Source organism: Coniophora puteana (genome assembly GCF_000271625.1).
Source record: "Coniophora puteana RWD-64-598 SS2 unplaced genomic scaffold CONPUscaffold_10, whole genome shotgun sequence".
Classification (NCBI taxonomy): Eukaryota; Fungi; Basidiomycota; class Agaricomycetes; order Boletales; family Coniophoraceae; genus Coniophora; species Coniophora puteana.
In genome coordinates this window covers 1,343,038-1,363,349 of record NW_006913062.1, presented here as the reverse complement: position 1 = coordinate 1,363,349, position 20,312 = coordinate 1,343,038, and the positions used below count along the sequence as shown (strand labels likewise).

Sequence of the window (20,312 nt, the reverse complement as noted above, 5' to 3'; positions counted from 1 at the left end):
TTGTGTCAATGTCATCGACGGGGCAAATGTCGTAGAATGCCTGCTTTCGTCTGATGGGCTCTCTTCAATTCATCCCTGGCTTTCGCCTACTAAATGTGCCTTCTCGACATTTCTCCGACAACCAGACACGTTACCGGTTCTCTTCACAGCGAAACCAACCCTTCTTTCTGGCGTGAAGACAAAGACTGCTGAAGCTTGCCTTAACTACGGCTACTGTAACAAACATAGCGCCAGAACCAAGGATGTTATGTCGAGAAATCTACATATCAATATCACCAGGTGTACTCGAACTCTACATTATATACAGAATCAATCGATCGTCCTTGCCACAACTGGTAATTCAAGTCATGAAACTCGTAAAGATGCTGGTTTGAAAACGAAACAAAAACCTCGAGGGGTATTTACAGTAAATGCGAACAGCCATGCAACTCTAGCGGATGAAGAAACTGTGTGCGATGGCCAACGCGCAGAACGCGGCGCACGCAAAGAAACCGATCGGGTACCCTGCGGGGTTGTCCTGCGTGCTGGCGGCCCAGAGCTATCACACCATATACAACCCAAGGAAGCGAGGGATGACACATGAGCAAGCCGCTACATCAAGAAGGGATTGGGCGGGACTCACGTATCCTCCGACAATGGGCCCAAAGCACCGCGCGAGACTGACGATACTCTGCGCGACGCCGTTGGCGAAGCCGACGACGTGCGGCGGTGTCACTTGAGCGAAAGAGTCAGCTACTTATCTTCACGGACTTCGATTGGGGACTCACTATAGTTCAACAGTATCGACACAGCGGTGTAAGCAAACGTGTTCCCGCAGTATCGAATCGCCCTGCACAACATTCTCGTCAGACATCATGCAATGGCTCAAACGCCATCGACCTACGTGCTAACGGCGAGGGCTGGCCAGACGTATATAGATTAGCCGCTATATACATACTGACGGGGCAGTGAAAAACGCACCACTCATGAGGATAAAGTTCCCATCATTGTTCGGGCTCGCAAAGACACGATACATCGTGACGGTCACATAGGCTGGGATGAAGAGAAACGACCCGATGCGGAACATTGTCAGGTGAGAGAAGCGACCACGAGGAGGGCTGTGCAATGCCATCCATCATGAGAAGGAGCGGAGGAGCAAGAGGACAAGACAAAGGCGTACCCAATGTTTCTGCAAGGCAGGAAAACGTCAGCCAAGACACGGGAAGCAAGAAGGTAGGGTAGGACGCACGGATAGAGATAGAATTGATACACGATTTGAGCGAGACACATCAACGCGACTGAGAACCGAACCCTCATTAGCGCCCATCTACAGAAGAACAAGCCATTCACGACATACTCAGCTGAGAGAAATGCCCCGGATTGAGGTTCAACCCTCCCGACCCATAGTCCCTATTCGCACACACGTCAGCTCCCATTCTCCACCCCTGCAAAGACGCAACTGGAAACTCACGAGACAAGATACGACAAAAACACCTGATCATGCGTCGTACTGTGCAGCGCCAGCAGCCCATACTGCACAATAACCAGCATAGGCAGCTGCGACATCAGCGACGGCGGCTGCGCCTCCTGCTCTCTCCCCCCCTCCATAATCGCATCCATCGTGCTCGTGCGCACCATCGACACCCCACTCGCCGTGCGCCGCGCCGCCTGCGTACCGGGCGCAGCAGCCGCAATGCCGCCCGCGACGATGCCGAGGCCAACTCCTCCCAGCCCCGATCCCGAGCCGGAGCCGGAAGCCTGGCCGTGGCCATGTGCACCTTCAGAAAACGGCGGATTAGGCCCGAGATCGATAGCGGCCACGCCCTCCTCAGCCCGCGCCTGCGCATCGAGCACCGCGCTGGGCGTGCGCACGCCCGCATGCGAGAAGATCGACGGTGTCGCGCTCGGCATGCGCCGGAGCGCGGACGACGCGCGGCGCGGCGGGTCCGCTGCGAACGTGACCATCGACGCGCGCGTGCCGATGCGTGGGGAGGCCGGCAGGTGCGGCGAGGGCGAGACCATCGTGCGCCGCGCGACCGGGGTCGAGGTGATCGAGTTGATGTCGTCCGTCGCTTCATCGGCGTCGGCGCGCGCTGTGCCTGCGTCTGAGTATTCCGCGGCGTGCTCCACATCGGGGTAATCGCGGTACGACTCGTCGTCGCCCGCGAACGAGCCAGATGGCTCGCCGCCGTCCTCGGGGCGCCGTAGACGTGCAATGTCCTCCTCGATATCCGACTCATTTTCAAACGGGTCCTCGGCGTCCACGTTCATCGCGGCGGCGACCCACAGATCCGCAATGTTCGTCACCGCGTTCTCGTTCGCGAGCAACAACCGCTGTGCGAAATTGAGGTCCGCCGCGCTCTCCGAGAACGACCCCGAGACAGTATAGCTTCCCTCCACCCCACTGCCCCTCCGCCGCCTCAGCGAACTCGCAACGCTCACGCGCCTCGGCCCACCAAAACCAAACGATCCACTAACCCCGCGCCCACGCGGACCCGTGTACCCGTATGCGGAGCCGTCTGCGCGGCTCGTGCGCGAGACGCGGGGCGACGCCGACAGCGGGACGGACTGTGACGGCGCCTCCGAATGTCCTGATTGCATGCTATCCGTGCGCGGGAAATAATTGGACAAGCGGTTCGCGAGCGTGCGCCTGAGCGAGCCTGTGAGCGAATTGTTGCGCCCCTGGTTAGACGACATGGCCTCGAGGTCAGGCGTTCCGAGGACGTCCTCCTCTTCCTCTTCCTCCGGGATGGGCTCCGGCCGGTCGGGGGAGAGTTTTTCTGGCGGGAGCTGGATTGCGCCGCCGCGCGGGCCGCCGTCGCGCGCGAGGAACAGGGATAAGAAAGAGCCTAGGGTGATTGTGCGCACAAGGTTTTTTGGGGTGAGTTGGGTAAGCTCTAGAATAATCGTAAAGTAAAAGCTTGACCCACCAGTAAGTGTAATGAGTCCGGCGACCGCACAGGGCAGGAGGTAAGGGTACTTGACGAATAGCTCATACTTCTCAAAAACCTGCGGCCACTTCTGGGCAGGCGACTCAACTGGAGGGCGGGACATCAGGGCTGAGGTGAAAGTGCGACAATAGGAGCGAGAACTCACAGCTCCCACCGATGATAGCTCCCGCGACACCACCAATGCCCCAGCAGAAACTGTAGCAATGTCACGTTCAGCTGTCGCATAAGCGCAGATCTGGAGATTGATTGCTCACCCCATAATCGCGTAAGCTCTTCCTTCATTGCTGGTGTCGGTGATAGAAGTAACACAACCTCTCGCAACTCCAACGGCGCCCGAGAAGATGCCTTGAAGAAGCCGGATGACGATGGCCTGCTTCAGCGTCGTCGCAGTGCCGAAGAGAAGGACGGTCACTGCGCTTCCAAATAAGGACAAGGTGAGAACGTTTCGCTGGCCGTGCCGGTCTGCTGCAGTGGCCTGATAGAGGCAGAAACTAATGATTAGCGTGGTCTCAGATGACATGCAGGTGACGGACGGACCCATAGCAAAGACGTCAAGAACTGGGTGAGGAAGAAGGTGGAGACTGCGCGCGCAGCACGTCCGCGTCAGGTTTTGGAAGGTGACCGAGAAGTATGTGATGACGTACCAAGAATGCCCGTCCAGAACGCTATCTCCGCCTCATCGTGAAGAGTGCCAAATCCTATTTGAAGTTCACTGTTGAGTGCTGGTCGTGTGATCACGGGAACTGGACGGACCTTTGACCATAAGGAGGAGGAAGGGCATTGATACGTTGGCGGACAAGAACTCTCCAAGCATAGTCTACAATGGGTACTGTTGGTATTGAAATGCATCTGAATGGGAAATAACGCACGATGGATAAGACAGTCATGGAAAGGGTGGGCAAAGGAGTCGAATACGTTTCTGAGGATTGGATGGCGGTTGGGATGGGGGGTTTGTCAATCGATTTGGTGCCGTCGCCACCGTCTGAAGATCCAGAAATACTGCTCCTCCAGCGGCCAATGAAGCTTGGACGACGAAGACTACGTCCTCCTCCAGAGACGCGTCTGCGGTCGGGGGACACATCCGGTGCATCGTCCACGCCCAAGAGATCCGTGGCGCCAAAGACCCGCCTTGGGGTATTCGGGCTGCCTTGTGGGCTGCTCATAGCGAGCAAGCGAGAAGACTGGTTTATGCCGCAGAAAGAGACGCAGGTAGAGAGCGAGCGTGTTGTTGAAGCTGGAGGTTGACTTGGTAGACGAGCACAGGAGTGACGAAAGAAGCAGTTTATGAGGTGAGTCGGTCCTTGCCGACCTGCGCTTCTGACTGCGCCAGTCCCTCCATTTCGTCGAACAGCACTTTTCGCGCAATCCACCTGAGACTAGAGCACTTTATGCTGCACAATCGATATCGACATGGCCATCTCTGCCAGCGCACTCATTACACACCTCCGGCCCGCCATGTCCATAACCTCCATTCGCCGTTTTTGCCATCAGGTCCCACCCCGCTCAACACCGCACTCGGCCTTTGCCAGGGAGCTAACACGGTCCATACAAACCTAATCCTCAAGAATTGATTCGGAGAAATGCAAGACAAGTAACCCATCCTTGTGGATACTCGCAATCGCCGTCTCTCATCGAGCGTCTGCCCTGTCTCATTTCTCACATGTTTTTCATCTATTACGCGTTTAGCTCTACGCGCATACAACCAGGTCAAAATCTGGATCTGAGACGCGGCCAATGGCAACTTAGACGTCATGCGTCCATTCCCGTCCATCTTTGTCTCTATGGAGGCAAAATCGATCCGCCATAATGGGTACCACGACGGACGCCAACAAGTAGCGCACCGGCCCTTGCTCTTCTGACTCGGAGCTTTCTCTGCGTGGATCGCACGGTTTCATCGAACGGGATGGGCGCTTGAGACGTTCCGGGCCTGGACAGCATATGCTCGGTGTTAGCTCGAGGACGTGCCCATATGCTCATGATGGCATGCATCGATGAAATTTTCAACGCATTCATCAGAATCGGTCACCATTCGGGGCTGTATTTCCTCGCTATTGACGGGATGATGAACAGGCTTCGTTGCCTGCCTTTGTCTAGTGCCTAATTGCTGCAGTGCTCATGAACAGCCCAGAGCCAACTGTTGTCAATGTTCCAATGTCTTCGGACATACCCCGGTCTCCGAAATATCGCACAGCCAAGGCGCGTCTTGTTCTATTCCTAACTACAGCTCTAATTCCTCCTTCCTCCGTCAGTTCCCATTGCGACCGGCTAAATCAATGAACGCGTTCCTGTTCACTTCGATCAAGCTCGCAAAATAGAAAGTTTGCTCCGACAACAATGGATAAACGTCCGCGAAACAAGAATAACCTATAGGCTCTAGGAAGCGCTACATTGGCTACAGCATCATAGAAGCTCTGCTCATCGGTCCCGACGGGACCATAGGCACCGACACTGCGTATGACGACACGCTATTGTCTTTCGGCCTCTAAACCAGTAGATACGCTCAGAAAAAACGCAGGCCGTTCTCGCAGATTCCAGCTCAAGTCGGCCATCTCACACCGTCCGGAATTCGGCTACCCTGTGGTCCAGCCATCGCCCTGGTTTGCTTTGTTGAGGTCTTGCATTACGCTATAGCACCACTGACACCAAAATTTACCGCCCAGCGAGCATTTGATTCCGCGTTCACACACGTTACAAGCCAATAAACCCACAGCCCGGCAATGATCCCTCCGTCCGTCCCGTCCGCCGCATCGTCTGCGTGGCGTTTTCTGTCCGATCTCGGGTCGTCTGTGGCTCTTCTGCGTTTGCTTCCGCATGCAGGTCTGTCCAGTGCTTCTCACACTTCTCCCATTGTCGTCACGGCTCTTGCCGGAAGGTTATGTACACATTACATGTCATTACGTCTGCATCGGTGAGAGGGCGAGGATGGTAAGCCAATGATAGACTTCCGGTACCGAATCTGAGATGTCGTCTGCGTTGCAGGGATCTTGCTTTCACCGATACATCCTGCGTTTACCGCCCGTCCGGGGCAGGGCAGGGCAAAAAATCTTCCACAGTCATTTCACACAGCAGATCCCTTGACTTGAACGACGTATATAAGCAGGCACATGGCTCGGTAATTCCTCGCTTTTCTTCGTTCTCTTCCTTCAGCACGTCTTCTCCTCTAGACCTTTACATTACAGGTCCTCTATCCCTTCGTTCCTTCAACCACATAATCATCTACACCTGCTTAAATCTCTACAGCTCATACTACTCGCATCTCTTCTACATTTCCGTATAATCTTCTACACTCTTCATCTCATTCACAATGTCTTCTACTTCTGCTTCCACCTCCACCTCTTCGGCCCCGACCAAGATCATCATCCCCGACCTCGTCTCGCACTGCACGTTCGACCTGCGCATCAGCCGGAACCACAAGCTCGCGCAGAAGGAGTGCAAGCAGTGGCTCTTCTCGGGCGACCAGCTCTCCGACGCGAAGCGGCGCGCATTCCACGGTCTCAAGGCGGGCAAGCTCACGGCCATGTGCTACCCCGAGGCGGGCTACCCGCAGCTGCGCGTCTGCTGCGACTTCATGAACTACCTGTTCCATCTTGACAACCTCTCGGACGACATGGACATCCGCGGCACGCAGCAGGTCAGCGACGTGGTCATCAACTCGCTGTACCACCCGTACACGTTCTATGCGCCCGCAAGGCTGAACAGGATGACGAAGGAGTGAGTGTTCAGCCCTTGACTTGTCTTCTCCTTCGCTACCGCCGGTTGCATCTTGCATCCTTGTTCTCTGCGCGCGCGTCCCTGCGCCCGCACAGCTCCTTCATTGTGCATCTACTTCCACTCTGAGCCCGCAATCACCGAGTGATTTATCACTCGGGACGCGTCGCGCGCGTCATCGTCTCCGTTCCCATCACGTGTCCAGCCGATCACTTACTCATGTCTGCCTCCTCCCACTCTAGCTTCTACCGCCGGATGCTCGAGACCGCCGCGCCGGGCGCATGCCAGCGCTTTGTCGAGACGTTCGACTTCTTCTTCCAGGCCGTGCACCAGCAGGCGTCCGACCGCGAGGCGGGTGCCATCCCCGACCTGGAGTCGTACATCGCGCTCCGGCGCGACACGTCGGGCTGCAAGCCGTGCTGGGCGCTCATCGAGTACGCGTACAACCTCGATCTGCCGGCGGAGGTCATGGACCACCCGGTCGTGCGCGCGCTCGGCGAGGCGGCGAACGACCTCGTTACGTGGTCGAACGTGCGTCTCCTTCCATTCCCCTCGCGTTCTCCGCAAGTCCGTTCTAAGCGCTGACGCTGTGTCGCCGGGCCGCGCAGGACATCTTCTCGTACAACGTGGAACAGTCCAAGGGCGACACGCACAACATGATACCCGTCGTGATGCACTCGCACGGCCTCGCGCTGCAGGACGCCGTCGACTTCGTCGGGCAGATGTGCAAGGCCTCGATCGACCGCTTCGTCGCCGACCGCGCGCGCCTGCCGTCGTGGGGCCCGCACGTCGACGCGCAGATGCAGGTGTACGTGCAGGGCCTCGCGGACTGGATCGTCGGCAGCCTGCACTGGTCGTTCGAGAGCGAGCGCTACTTCGGCAAGACGGGCCTGCAGGTGAAGAAGGAGCGCGTGGTCACGCTGCTGCCCAAGCGCGTCTGAGCGATGCGTGATGTGTTAACGTTGTTGCTCGCTTGTGCTCGCTTTATGCCGCTCGTCGCTGCTGGTGAGGCTTTCTCGTGTTCCGCCGTGGCTGGTATGCTAACGACGACCTCGTAGCCGGTCGGCCCGATATTTATGGATACTTATAGCCTAGTCTAATCGCCAATGACTCCGTCTCTGAACGTCCTCGACCCGATCTCACAACTCGTACGACTCGACGTGTACGCTACACTCTCTTTTTAATCGGCCCGTTTATTGATCCTTCGAAAAATTAACATAACTATTTCGTGGAACCTTGCTCACCCCTCTGTACCCTATTGCCACACATAGTCTTCTTCGTGTCTATCTATTCGCACACTTTCGTCTCGATTTGGTTTCTCTTACTTTTCAGAGAGCTCGCATATCATGAGCTTATTAGTTCCATTGTTTATTCCGTTATTTACATCTCGGATTGCTACGTCAGCACGTCGTTATATGGTGGTAGATCTATCCTCCTATTCGTTAAGACTCCCAAAATTTGCAATGCTATGCAGTAGGATGATAGTTTACGGAGGTGAACGCATTAAGATTAAGTCATTAGATGGTAAGAGATCCTTGCTGCGCTGATTAACTGAAAAAGGAGCAACTTCCGCTGTATGTCACCATTAGAATGAGAAGGCTAGTTTCCGCGCACGGCGTTCAGTACGACATCTTGATCTATGCGAAGACAAGCCTATCAGCGACATCGAAACAAGTGGCGGTTGGAATGGAACCCACCCGGCAGAGCATATTGATACGAGTCGCCGTTCTTATCCTCGAAGCGTACGCCACGGATATTCCACCTGCGCCACCACTGCTCCAGAAAGATCGGATGCGCCGTGATATTCTCGAGCGTGCCCACATTCTTTATCCGCACCCTCTGCAGCGCCGGCAGCCGCGCCACATCGAGCGCGCTAATGAGCTCGCCGAGGGGCGCCATCACCATCGTGCTGAATATGCGCTCGGGTACGCCCACGTGCTCTTCGGATATGGGCACGATCGCGACGCGGCGGAGTGTCGCGTGCTCGAGACGCGCGTTGCCGAAGTCGTGGTGCGGGAACATGAGCACGAGCGTGTCGAGCTGCGGAAGGTGGCCGAGGATCTGCGGTATGAGCGGCGTGTGCGCGACGGTGCGGATCGTGCGGATCTTGGGGCCGTGGACTGCGAGGAAGTCGGGGTATAGGGGCGAGAAGCCGTCGAACCGGACGAGGGAGGGCAGCTGCTCGGTGTTGTTCGAGAGGAGGCGGAGGAGGGTGTATAGAGGCATGTTCCCGAGCGAGGCGTGCGAGAAGGAGGGGTGGTCGCCGAGAAAGAGGTTTCGTAGTGCTGGGAGGACGAGCTGTGGGCCGCCGGGTGCGGCTCTGTATGCTTGACCTGGCATGGGAAGTTCGCCTGTGCGACCAACACCGAGGACGTTCGAGACGGAGAGAGTGACGAGGTTCGGGACGCGTTCGAAGAGGAGCATAAGGTCTGGCCAAGACGGAACCTCATTCTTATTCCATTCTACGCGCTTGATGGTCTCCCAGCACGTTGTCGACAGGGCCTCGATGACCTCGCCGGGCACGGTGAGTGGCGGCGGGCTGCGAGACTGTCCTTCGCCGAGTGAGTAGTTGTTATTGATGAATATGACAAGGTTCGGCGTGTACCGTAACAGCTCAGCGACAGCTTGCTGTGCCTCAGGCGACGGCTGTTGAATGTGCAGGTCTATGCGGCGCGTGTACGTGCCTAGCGGGGCCTCGTGCCAACGGTGCCGCTCGCTCTCCTCAAAGGCGTAGAGGATGTGAAAAAGCCTGTCGGCTGTGCGGATGATGAGGTGCTCGCAACAGAACTGGATTGCGACGTTATACCACGAGTGGCACACGGAGACAAGGACGCGCCTGTTCCGCTGAAGCTCGCGGGACGCACTGAAGGAGCGGTCATGCCAGGGCCCAAAGGGGTCGTCCATGTCGATGTCGAGGTATCCGGGCACGCGGGCTATGAGTGCGAATATGTACTGCCATAACTCTAGGGGGAGCTCGGGGAGGGTATGTGTCATGGACACGGAGGCGATCTGCAAACTTTATCTTCATCAGTTCGTCGACGAGTCCGCAACCGAGGATGGCAACAACGGACCTTATGTCACAGTCGCTAGACCTCAGAAGATGAACCAAATTTTGTGCGGGTTCACAGTGGAGGTTGTTGAGGATGTTCTGGAGTGTGTTAGAGGACAAGGTCGGGAGTGGCGAGGAGGATAAAGTGGGGGAGAGATTATATTACCATCCCCAAGGCTTGTGACGGACGCTCGGGATCAGATAGCCAACCTCGGCCGCCGGTCCGTGGTCAGTTGCTTCCGCCGGCCAGCCTCAACAGGAAACGCGCCCGACATCTCCGCAACCCAACTCCTCCCTTCACCGTCACCGACAGCGACGACGACAGCAGTCGTCCGATTCTGTTGCCCGTCATGATGGCAGTAGACCACCCAATGGACATCGATCCTCAGCCCTCCCAGAATGCCCAGCTCAAGCGCAAAGCCAGGCCAGTGTCTGGGTCCCTGAAGAAAAAAACAAAGGTCCAGCACAGGACCCTTGATACCCTGCCGTGGCAATCCATCCAGCGACCTCTCGACACCGGCCTCGATGGAGACGAAGGGGTACTTGAGCTTGAAGAGGTGGATGACGTCGAAATCGTCTACGAGGACACCGAAAATGGCCGCGTTCTCAAGTTTAACGTATGTCCCCCTCTTATCCAGTCGCCTTCACCGGGCCATCCCTTGCATACATGCAGGTGTATGCTCCCTTTTCTTCCTCCTTGTCACGTATATGCGCTCGAGCTGATCAAATAGGTGCTTGACCGCTCAGAACAACCAGGCGCTGAGCCCCAGACGGGCACAGCGAGGGAACACGGTCCTAACGTGAAACCAAAAGATGACCAGACTGCGTCGTATCTCGCGTCGGTCAAGTTCGACAGTAAGCCCATCTGCACTTTTTTCCATAGAATCCAGCGCTCACACTGTACCCCCTTCCCAGGCGCCCTCCTCCCAAGTTGGCGACCGTTCAAGCTTCACCCACACCTGCTTCAAGTCCTGCACTCCAAAAACTTCAAATCGCCCACCCCCATCCAATCCAACTCTCTCCCAAAAGCCATAGCCGGAAAGGACATCGTTGGTGTCGCAGAGACCGTTAGTTCCATCGCACATGATTTAACCCCTGGGCAGCTCACGTTGACGATTTTTCCAACACCAGGGCTCCGGCAAAACCCTCGCGTACGGCCTCCCCATCCTCCAACACATACTCACCTCCCCTCGGCCAGTACTATCCACCGAATCAGGATCGAGTAAGCGCCAGTTGCGCGCGCTCGTCATCACGCCGACTCGCGAACTTGCTCTTCAGGTCGCGGACCACCTCAACATCTTCGCACGGGCCATCGCAGACGCAGCAGTCAAGCGGGAGGAGGGCGATGAACCAGATCTATCCGCCCCTTCAAAGAAAAAGAAATCAAATGGCAAACCCAGCGACAATGAAGCGGGCTCGGGCCCCCCTCTCGTGAGCATCGCCGCGATTGTTGGTGGGATGTCTGCCCAGAAGCAGCGGCGCCTGCTCGATCGTGGCATAGAGGTGATGATCGCAACACCTGGTCGGCTGTGGGACGTACTCGCAGAGGTAAGCGTACGCTCATTCGCCCACGATTTCCTGTACCCCTTCGGTTTCGGTCTTAGATCGCATCCGTGCTTTTGCTCTCATGCACGCCCACACCCGACGTTTTGGTGCATGCTTATTGTCTTCTTGCTCCCATATCTGTCTTCGTTCCAAAAACGTTGCAGCGACTGCACCTCGTTCCCGCTATTGTTACTCTCTCTTAGTATTGGCCAAGGCAACGTTTACTGATCGGCATCTCATCTTTTTGCCTTGGCCCTCCTGAAAAACAGGACGAAGACCTCGCGCGGCAGGTGTCCGCGCTCGATTTCCTTGTGCTCGATGAAGCCGATCGGATGATCGAAACCGGGCATTTCGCCGAGCTCGACAATATACTTCGGCTCACTATTCGCCAATCTGAGTGCGTGTCTCTTTCATCACACGTTCCACGCTTCCCCGCCGTTCTTCATTGATTGCCCTTGCATATGATTCCCCGTTCTTTATTCATTGCTTCTGCCGTCGCTGACGCGTCCCCGTAGAGAAGATCAGATTGAGCCTGAGCATGAGGGCGGTTCGTCCGGTGACGAGGGGGACAACGATCAGTCTGGAAATGCTGGTACCGTCGCCGGGGCCACGCCATCTATTGCAGGCACGAATCAAGAAAACGGAATGCGGACATACGTATTCTCCGCAACGCTGAGCAAGGATCTTCAGCAGAACCTCAAAAAGCGCCGGCGCCCGAAAGTGGGGAAGAAGGCGAAACAGAAGCCTGCCAGCACGCTCGGTTGGTCTATCTCCTTCCATTCTTGTTCCATTGTTTCTTCTATCACGGCTTCCGTGAAGGATGCACGCTCGCCTTCTCGGTACTCCATCTGATATACGTTTTGTCCTGCTTCCTTCGTCACTGAAGTTGCTGACTCCGAAACGATTAGACGACCTGGTCCTCCGGCTTGACTTCCGTGACCCCGAGCCGGAAATCATCGACCTGAGCCCGCAGGGCGGCGTCGTTTCCAGTCTCAAAGAAAGCAAGATCGAGTGCCTGGTGACGGACAAGGTGAAGGTTCCTGCATGCATGAGCTGTGACGCAAGTCGCTGACGTCGAGTTCCTTGTTGCTACGTATGACGTCTCCGCTACGGCCCCTCGTTCGTATTGCCATGCTCATGTTTCAATTGAACCTGCTGAACCATCGGACGAATTCTCAAAAACCCAATGCAACCGCATCTGCGCTTGTTCGGGGTTTCGAACTTAAACCAAACCATCAACCTCGGCTCAACTCACTTGACGAACTTACCTGTTGTCGGATTGGCCGATCAAACTCTATTCCTCGGGGACACTTGACACCTCACCTCCTTCCACACTACCGCTTCGGGGATGGGCTATGACGATGTTAACGGATCAATGATTTGGACCTTATAGGACGTCTATCTGTACTACTTCCTCCTTCGTTATCCTGGACGGACACTCGTCTTCCTCTCTTCGATAGATGGTATTCGGCGGCTCGCACCGCTGATGGAGCTGCTCGGGCTGCCTGCGTACCCGCTGCATTCGCAGCTTGAGCAGAGGCAGAGGCTCAAGAATCTTGATAGGTAAGTGATTTCGTGTCTTCCTCTATAAAGTCATTGTTTACTCCTCCCCACTTGACTATATGGCATTCTCTACCTTAACGTTTCTTCATTCCGTCGCCCTCTTTCACTCTTATCTTCAACACATGTTCTTTGACACATGGCTAACTCCACGGTTCACGTTATCTTCAACGCAGGTTCAAACAAACACCAAATGCGGTGCTACTGGCGACAGACATAGCCGCGCGTGGACTGGACATACCATCCGTAGACCACGTCATCCACTACCAGATCCCGCGCACGGCGGACGTGTTCGTGCACCGGAGCGGCCGCACAGCGCGCGCGATGCGCGAAGGCTTTTCGCTACTCATGATCGCGCCCGACGAGCGACGCACCGTGAAGCTGCTCTTCCGCTCGCTGGACCGCAACGAGGACGAGGTGCTGGAGATGAGCGTCGAGCTCGCGCTGCTGGACAAGCTCAAGGAGCGCATCCGCGTCGCGCGGCAGATCGATGCGCAGCAGCACAAGGTGAAGAAGGAGAACCACGATCGCAAGTGGATGAAGGAGGCGGCGGATGCGATGGAGATCGAGCTTGATTCGGACTTTATGAGGTAGTGTTTTATCGTTTTTTTTTTGTTCTCGCCGTATCCAGGCTGATTCGGTCTTGACAGTGCGTCTGAGGATGAGGGTCGGCCCACGAAACACGTGCAGAAGAAGGCGAGCGGGAAGACGGCAGCGCTGAAGGCTGAGCTGAAAGCGTTGTTGGCGCAGCCGCTGGTGGCTAAGGGCGTCTCGACGAGCTATGTCACCTCGGGCAGCCGACCTATCGCGGCGGATTTTGTCGCTGGCGACTGTGAGTAGACTTTCTCTGGGACCCTTATCCCAAGGGGCTTGTACGACGTTGTACCCAACGATTGTCCACTCCCCTATATCTTACCTGTCCTTCGTGCTTTGTGTATACCCTTGTACTCATCCTTCTCGTCGCAGATCACGATACGATGCTAGGGCTCAAGAAGTCGTCCGCGGGAAGTGATGTTGTCCGCGGCAAGACGAGAAAGGTCAAGAAAGAGACCAAGGAGGAAGCGGTTGAAGAATGGGCGGGTTTGGGGTCATGAGAACGAGTATATAGCCGCTGAGAATCCGGCGATGCAACCAAACGAGACTGGTTTAGCTGTCGTGGTAGATCACTGGTGTGGCGTTCTGACTTCTGGTTAGCTGTATGGTAGTGCAAGTGTGTGTGCCGTGATGTGATGGCAAAGGTTTTGTGTACACCCACTACATGACCGATGTTTCAACCTCCATAAATATGAGATATGTAATATCGTTCGACATGGTTTTCGGCCAGTTTTCGCGTGTAATGGCCACCCCGTCCTTGTTCCAAGGTTGCATTTCCGTGCGGATTGTCGGAGAATGAAGCGGAGTGGTTATTTCTCGGTCGTCGTCGCCCGGGTTTACCGTCAGACCGCAGCCGCTCCTTGTGAACCCTTCTTTGCTTTCATGATATGGCATCGTCACCTGGATTACAAGCTCAAGAAGGACACCAAAGCATCGGCCAGTGGTTGGAAGCACAGTCGAATGCCCTGCGAGATGGATCGGCGACACCTGATCAGATGTTATTTGTCGGGCACTTGAGGCGTATCATGGGACGTCCGATCTCGAAGACCCGCTCAGAGATCGACGTTTTGCTAGAATCATGTCAGACGCTCGGCAAGGACCTTCACCCAGAGATTCGAACCGCTCTGTTTGAGCCAGAAGGATTGGGTCGTCAACCCGAGCCGTCTTATGATTTGTGGCCTCGACGCCCCCTCAACGAACTGGAACATCTCAGGTCTGAAGGTCCTGTACAGTTTTTACTAAAAGTGTGTAGGCCATGTGAGATTAACGCTATTGGTTCAGAGACTGTAACTAAAGCACCATCTCGCAGCTTGGGCTTCAGAAGAAGAGTCTCGTAAAAGAAAGTGAGGCTTACTCAAACATGCAAACCGTCGTCTGTATCTAACCCTGTGTCATTAGCAATGGAATTGCGTGCAGGTTTGACAAAGCCTTCAAGCAAAAGTTTGAAGGGAACGCCGTGGATCAGTTCGTCAGGGATCTCGAAGTCTACCGTTTGTTATACAACAAGTCCCGATACTATGGAAGGATCATTGCCATCATACAGTCGAGCGGCACGGGTAAATCCAGATTGATGAGGGAACTTGCCAATACCGTATGGGCACTACTCTTACACATTGGTGAAGGCTGACAACTCCGCGCAGATCCCATCCGTCACCGTCACCTTCAGAAGCCCGCGCTATTACAAGGATATCAGCGAGGGGTGGCCACCTCCCGATCAGTCAGTACAAGACTTTCTTCTGAAAAGGCGTCCGAACGTCAGGGTGCATTTAAGTCTCTTAGCTTCATGTCAGTTTATGAGCTGACTGCGTTCCCAAGGCGGAAATGGTCGCGGGGGCATTCCTTGGCGCGATGTTCAAGTTTCTTATTGCCAAGTGCAATGACGGCCCTCTAGACTCGAACGCTTTGGGACAAAGATGGGTGACCTCTTTCATGATCGAAGATGCTTCCGATCCCAAAGCGTCAACACGACATCGGTCGTTCGACGAAATCAAGGGGCTTGCGGAGGAGTTACTTGACACTTACGCCGGGACTTTGGGCTACAACGGAGAGGATTACGATCAGAATGCACTCGCCACTTGGTACGGGCAAGTGTACGAAACTCTGTGTTACGGGGAAGTCAAGGCTTTAGCGAGCATCCTTCAAGCGGCCCAACATAACTTCATTGTCATAGGCTTTGACGAATGCCACTTTCTAAACAGCCACGAGGGTTTGAAGAGCGATCCAACTGGAATGACTATTCGCGCGTTTCGGAGAGTTATTGGAGCTGCCGACGGCTATCGGACCGGCGCCTTCCATGTCTGGTATACCTTCATCGACGCTGATGCTTCTTCGTATGATCTTGTTCCACATCGGCGAGGATTTTACTCGTCCCATCGCGGTGGGGAGCTAGATCTGCTCATGCCATATCCGTTTACTGGGTTCGACCAACTCGCGCCTTCAGATGCTTCCAATACTCCCCAAGATGGCCTTGATATCGATCGAGTACGGAAATACGGGAGACCGGTGAGTCTTCATCGCGCGCTAACACAGATGAAGAGCGTCATACCGGCTATAGTTATGGTCCGCAGATACCGTCGAGCCCGTAGAGCAGCTTGCTTCTAATAAGCTTTTCGGTGGCAAGTCATTCAGCCCTCACAGCCCAGATCCAGACGACGTCCTCGCCGCCTTTTCCCAGAGAGTGGGTCTCACCCTGGCCCACTCTCCCGAATCTAATTGTATGGCTGTCAAGGCGGTCCACTCCCACATGCGGATGCTGTATGCTGCCACGAATGACACCTGCATCGAAACGAGAGTTCCTTCGGAGCCCATCCTGGCTCTAGCAGCTGCCCTAACACTGCGGCCCTCGACTCATTCCATCAGGAATGCTATAATAATGCTGGCTGACAAGTTGGCAGGTCATGTCGTGGATCACGGCGTTCAAGGCCAACTCTGTGCTCGCCTGCTCCTCACTTTAGCCCGTGACGCGGCGACATACTGTGCACACACGACGGGTCCAGACAGGGACTACTTCATCAATCTCGAGGGCACGAGACGGTTCATTGCAACTGTAACTCTCGAAGATCTACTCAAAAAACTTCACGGGTCTCATGAAGACGCGGCTTACCTATCTCTCTTGTACGCCGCACGAAGGAAGCACGTCAACTTCACGCACTTCATTCACCTCGATAAGGAGGTTGGAAACATTTCGGCGTCCTTCCTGCATTATCTCTGGGATCGGCAATGCGCAATTCAGTGCACCCATAGCCAGCCGGTCGTCAACATCATCATCCCCACGTACACGGGCTCCCTGGACGCTAAGTGGGATGACGACAATACAGGCACATTCTCTATTCAAGTCAAAACCAAAGGACGGGTTGTCAATGCTTCTGCCGTCGATGCACTAGTCGGCCCTCGTATCAACGGGAGGAGGCCTCAAGACGATGTTGTCATGCTTATGGAGTTCGGGGCACAGGAGAATTTCGAGACCACCGGGACGATTGCTCATTACTCTCGCCAGCTGGCCTCCGTTCCACTAACATCGTCCTGGAACGGGTACGAACGACCAGAGACCGTGAGGCGGTGGTGCATTCATATTTCTGGATACTCTGGGGACGCATACCCGGTCATAAGACCGCACTGGGCTCCCTTCAAGCAGATATTCGAGCGTTTGTGTCCTTGGCCAAAGGAATTCTCCAGCCGGGGTGATGCGTTCGAAGCGTTACTGTCAGGTTCAGTTTCTTCTGACGGTAATCCTATCGTCGTGGACCTAGACGAGACGACACAATAGGCGAAGTCAATGGCTGTGTTTCGGGGGGCATGTTGTACTTTAGTTTGAATGAATGAATGAAGTATCATTTTAATGTTCCGAGGAGGTAGGTCACCTCGACGGACAGTTCTATTCTAGTAATAGCTTATCTATAATATTTTATGCTACGTATAAGTCAAACTAGCATGTGTCTGTTTCTTAGTTTGAGACTCTTTCACCCGGCATGAGCACTATGCTCTGGTAGGATATCAGCTTCATGGAATACCTTCAAGCAGGTCTCCGAGCATTTACGTCCAACAGGGATCGGCATATGTGTATTCGAAGCGTTACCGTCGTCGGCGCCCGCTCTCCCGGAAGTTGAGCCTATCGCCATTAATTTGGAGACTCAGGAACAACATAGTATAACGATGGGTTGGATTCGGCGCGCACACCGATCTGAAGGGCTGGAGAGTTATCTAGTTGCGTTTGGTAGACCATGAAAGGGATTATTGGACTCCAGATCACGGCGCGATGCTATAGAGAACCTGTCTTCCGCGGATGATGTCGTCCGCGGCCAGATGAGAAAGGTTATAGAGGAGGCCAAGAAAGAGGACCTCAGCTAGTGGATCGAGAAGGAGTCCAAAGGTAAGGTACGGTGCGCAGCGCAGGAACGCAGAGTATTGGCCGCCGGCGAGAACCCGAGGAAGGATTTTGCCAGGCGAGGCCGACGAATGCCGTGGCAGTGGGTCAGCAGTTCAACTTGCCTCTTTAGTATTAAGTTATCCAAGGTGCCCTTCGAGGGTCGATTGCGTCAAGACACTTACACCAGCCAACGCGGGGAGCGCTACTGAGGAGCAGAAACATGCGGAAGACGCACGGACACGTTCCCAGTTGTTTAAGTCTATGTTTTCATGAAAAGATAGGCTGCAACGTTTCGCGGAGACCTTTGGAGATGATCATGAGATGAAAAAACGTGGCTCGAGGCGTTGATATAGTATCCACGGGGTCAGCGTTTCTGGATGATATCCGCTGTGCTCGTGAAGGGTAAGGTGGTCGAGGCTGGTCTTCTCCAATGCCCCAAACGTCAAGCCAAAGAGGATAGATACAGCGTACCAATATTGCACAAAGCGGTGCGATTCCCGGTGATCTGAAATTCAAGCTTCAAGAGGCACGCTCAGAAGGCAAGAAGACGATCCATCTTTTTGTGTTTGGGCGTTGATTGGGAGATCCGTGTTATCGACAGGCAGTACATGAACGGCCTTCGCCATATCATTTGTTTGGGAGGTCCATTCCGAGGAGATCCATCCGCTGCGCCGCGCCGAGCTAAAGTTTGGCTTTGAGCGAGCGGTCATTTTGACCCGACCCACCACCACACCATGGACAAGGGCGTGGCTCACAGCTCGTGTTTATGATTCATTCCATCTGCATCAGGAATCAGTCCGCCAGTGTTCGACTCGGAGTTGGCTCTTCACACACCTTAAGGATCACGCGCACGTCCGGAAGCCTGGTCGTCTGAGGCCTGGTGTTGTCTCCGAGAGGTCGTGGCACCAAAGATAGAGCTCGATAGAGTTGAGTGAGTCGGACTGACGTGGCTCGTGGTAAAGGCCCGAAGACTTGGTTTGATCGAGCTTGGTGCTGGCGCCCAAACTCCGCCAACATTCACTCGCTATCCCCAGGCTCCCTTTGAGTTGGTGCATATATAGAGCACCCCAATCATCCCAGCTTTCGCTCTCCTTCCCAGGTCATACCTGACGCATAATTACCAGCGCCGGGCTCGACGCGACCACAAACGCGGCGACTAACCTCCAGATACCTCCAGACCAGACAACACCTCCCGTTCTCCGATCCGGACACCCACAAGCCCACGGTTGTGACGGATCCCGCACTGTCAAACTATAAACAAGACCCCTCTTCCTCTTCCCTATTTCTCCCTTGACTCGATGACCACCGTGCTCCCTTCGCTCTCTGGCCCCTCAGTACCTCTCCTAGAACGACCCGTATCTCCTCCCTCCCCTCCGCCGTCGCCCACACGCGTAGCCATGGCGCTGACGGTAGCAGAGATCACCAACATCCTCGTTCGGCTCCGCCGCGCCTCGACGCGTGCCCGCTCCAGAGCGAGCACCAGCACCACCTCAGGTAGCGCCAGCGCCTCCTCTTCCGGAAGCAGCGACGCCGCCAACCCCACAACTTCACGAAAATGGACCATGTCTTCGGAAAAGGGCAAGGAGAAGGCACACTCGCCATCTTCGGCACAACACCTCTCCCTCTCCTCCGGCGCACCGCAGACGCATCCGTGTTTCGCGCACGACGTGGACTTGACGAGCGCGATGCAGCCACAGCGCCGTGTCCCTCTCGTGCACGGCGACACGTTCGTGTGCACGGGCGGCGTGGATGTGCCACGACTGCTGCGGGCGTCCCGCGCGAGTCTGCTAGACAAGGCATCGCTGTTGGGCGCGAACGTGCTCGTGGACGAAAGGTGCGTTCTTCTTTGTTTCCTTCCTGGTGTGATCATAGCATAGTTTCTGACGTCGGCGGTGTTGCAGTTGGACATGTACGATACGGCAGCCCAAGATGCGGCGGGATGGGACGTACCGCGTGCAGGTTTGTTCCTTCTCGCTGAGATTTCCTTGAGCCACATATCTGACGTGTTGACTACTATAGGTACGATACAACGCCTCCGCCTCGCGCTCCAATACCACCCCAGACCCGCAAAGACCCGTCGCACTCGACAAGGCCAAGAGCGTGCCAGGGCTGATGACCATCCTCCAGCGCGAAGAGTTCAACCCCTGACGCTCCTTCCCCACTGGTACCGCCGGCTCTTGACTCTTCCCCGCTCCACAGCTATCCCCGCCTCCGCATTCACATTCACAGTCACAATCACAATCACATTCACATACGCAATCCCACACCCCGCCATCGCACCCCACACTCCTCGTTCTGTTCCCATACACACCGCTCTACACCCGTCGCACCCGCTTCCTTGTCCCCTGTCCCCTTTTTTTCTCACTCTGATCCTAAACGTGATCCTCATCTCATCAGCTACACCAGCACCAGCACCAACCAGTCCACACGCACCCTACACCCGGCATACACTACCTAATCTCCGCTAATCATCTCCATCTCTGGCGCATCTGGATATCTGTACGCATACATTTTGATTCGCTCGAGTATAAACCACACAAACATCTCCTCTGTTCCCCTG

General features: G+C 55.3%; 7 protein-coding genes across 7 annotated transcripts; 5 read left to right on the top strand and 2 right to left on the bottom strand.

The window, feature by feature from the left end:
- Nucleotides 1–229: 229 nt before the first annotated feature.
- CONPUDRAFT_138776 (uncharacterized protein) lies at nt 230–4,186 on the bottom strand. The gene is made up of 16 exons (XM_007773372.1): nt 3,800–4,186; nt 3,684–3,747; nt 3,575–3,628; nt 3,468–3,511; nt 3,185–3,405; nt 3,076–3,125; nt 2,910–3,017; nt 1,451–2,828; nt 1,337–1,389; nt 1,229–1,277; nt 1,160–1,168; nt 961–1,097; nt 888–899; nt 768–833; nt 623–714; nt 230–538 (listed from the first exon to the last, which is right to left on the bottom strand). Exons 1-16 carry the CDS (start codon nt 4,091–4,093, stop codon nt 431–433), a joined length of 2,739 nt encoding a protein of 912 aa, XP_007771562.1. The 5' UTR covers nt 4,094–4,186; the 3' UTR covers nt 230–430.
- A 993-nt stretch (nt 4,187–5,179) lies between these two features.
- On the top strand, nt 5,180–5,996 carry CONPUDRAFT_83918 (uncharacterized protein). Its single transcript, XM_007773371.1, has 2 exons — nt 5,180–5,855; nt 5,910–5,996. The coding sequence occupies exon 1, from the start codon at nt 5,648–5,650 to the stop codon at nt 5,840–5,842; it is 195 nt and encodes a 64-aa protein (XP_007771561.1). The 5' UTR covers nt 5,180–5,647; the 3' UTR covers nt 5,843–5,855; nt 5,910–5,996.
- A 238-nt stretch (nt 5,997–6,234) lies between these two features.
- On the top strand, nt 6,235–7,579 carry CONPUDRAFT_60451 (terpenoid synthase; the record flags this gene model as incomplete). The annotated part of the gene is made up of 3 exons (XM_007772909.1): nt 6,235–6,641; nt 6,881–7,169; nt 7,247–7,579. The coding sequence occupies 3 exons, from the start codon at nt 6,235–6,237 to the stop codon at nt 7,577–7,579; spliced, it is 1,029 nt and encodes a 342-aa protein (XP_007771099.1).
- Nucleotides 7,580–8,237: 658 nt separating this feature from the next.
- Nucleotides 8,238–9,632, bottom strand: CONPUDRAFT_156523 (uncharacterized protein; the record flags this gene model as incomplete). The annotated part of the gene is made up of 2 exons (XM_007773370.1): nt 8,238–8,275; nt 8,336–9,632. 2 exons carry the CDS (start codon nt 9,630–9,632, stop codon nt 8,238–8,240), a joined length of 1,335 nt encoding a protein of 444 aa, XP_007771560.1.
- Nucleotides 9,633–10,058: 426 nt separating this feature from the next.
- CONPUDRAFT_61069 (P-loop containing nucleoside triphosphate hydrolase protein) lies at nt 10,059–13,632 on the top strand (the record flags this gene model as incomplete). Its single annotated transcript, XM_007772951.1, has 9 exons — nt 10,059–10,308; nt 10,468–10,754; nt 10,819–11,235; nt 11,502–11,629; nt 11,748–11,992; nt 12,141–12,262; nt 12,626–12,795; nt 12,969–13,382; nt 13,443–13,632. 9 exons carry the CDS (start codon nt 10,059–10,061, stop codon nt 13,630–13,632), a joined length of 2,223 nt encoding a protein of 740 aa, XP_007771141.1.
- Nucleotides 13,633–14,313: 681 nt separating this feature from the next.
- CONPUDRAFT_138771 (uncharacterized protein) lies at nt 14,314–17,270 on the top strand. Its single transcript, XM_007773369.1, has 6 exons — nt 14,314–14,643; nt 14,696–14,729; nt 14,785–14,977; nt 15,027–15,146; nt 15,202–15,888; nt 15,941–17,270. Exons 1-6 carry the CDS (start codon nt 14,382–14,384, stop codon nt 17,150–17,152), a joined length of 2,508 nt encoding a protein of 835 aa, XP_007771559.1. The 5' UTR covers nt 14,314–14,381; the 3' UTR covers nt 17,153–17,270.
- A 2,044-nt stretch (nt 17,271–19,314) lies between these two features.
- Nucleotides 19,315–19,900, top strand: CONPUDRAFT_60488 (uncharacterized protein; the record flags this gene model as incomplete). The annotated part of the gene is made up of 3 exons (XM_007772911.1): nt 19,315–19,586; nt 19,654–19,711; nt 19,772–19,900. The coding sequence occupies 3 exons, from the start codon at nt 19,315–19,317 to the stop codon at nt 19,898–19,900; spliced, it is 459 nt and encodes a 152-aa protein (XP_007771101.1).
- Nucleotides 19,901–20,312: the final 412 nt, after the last annotated feature.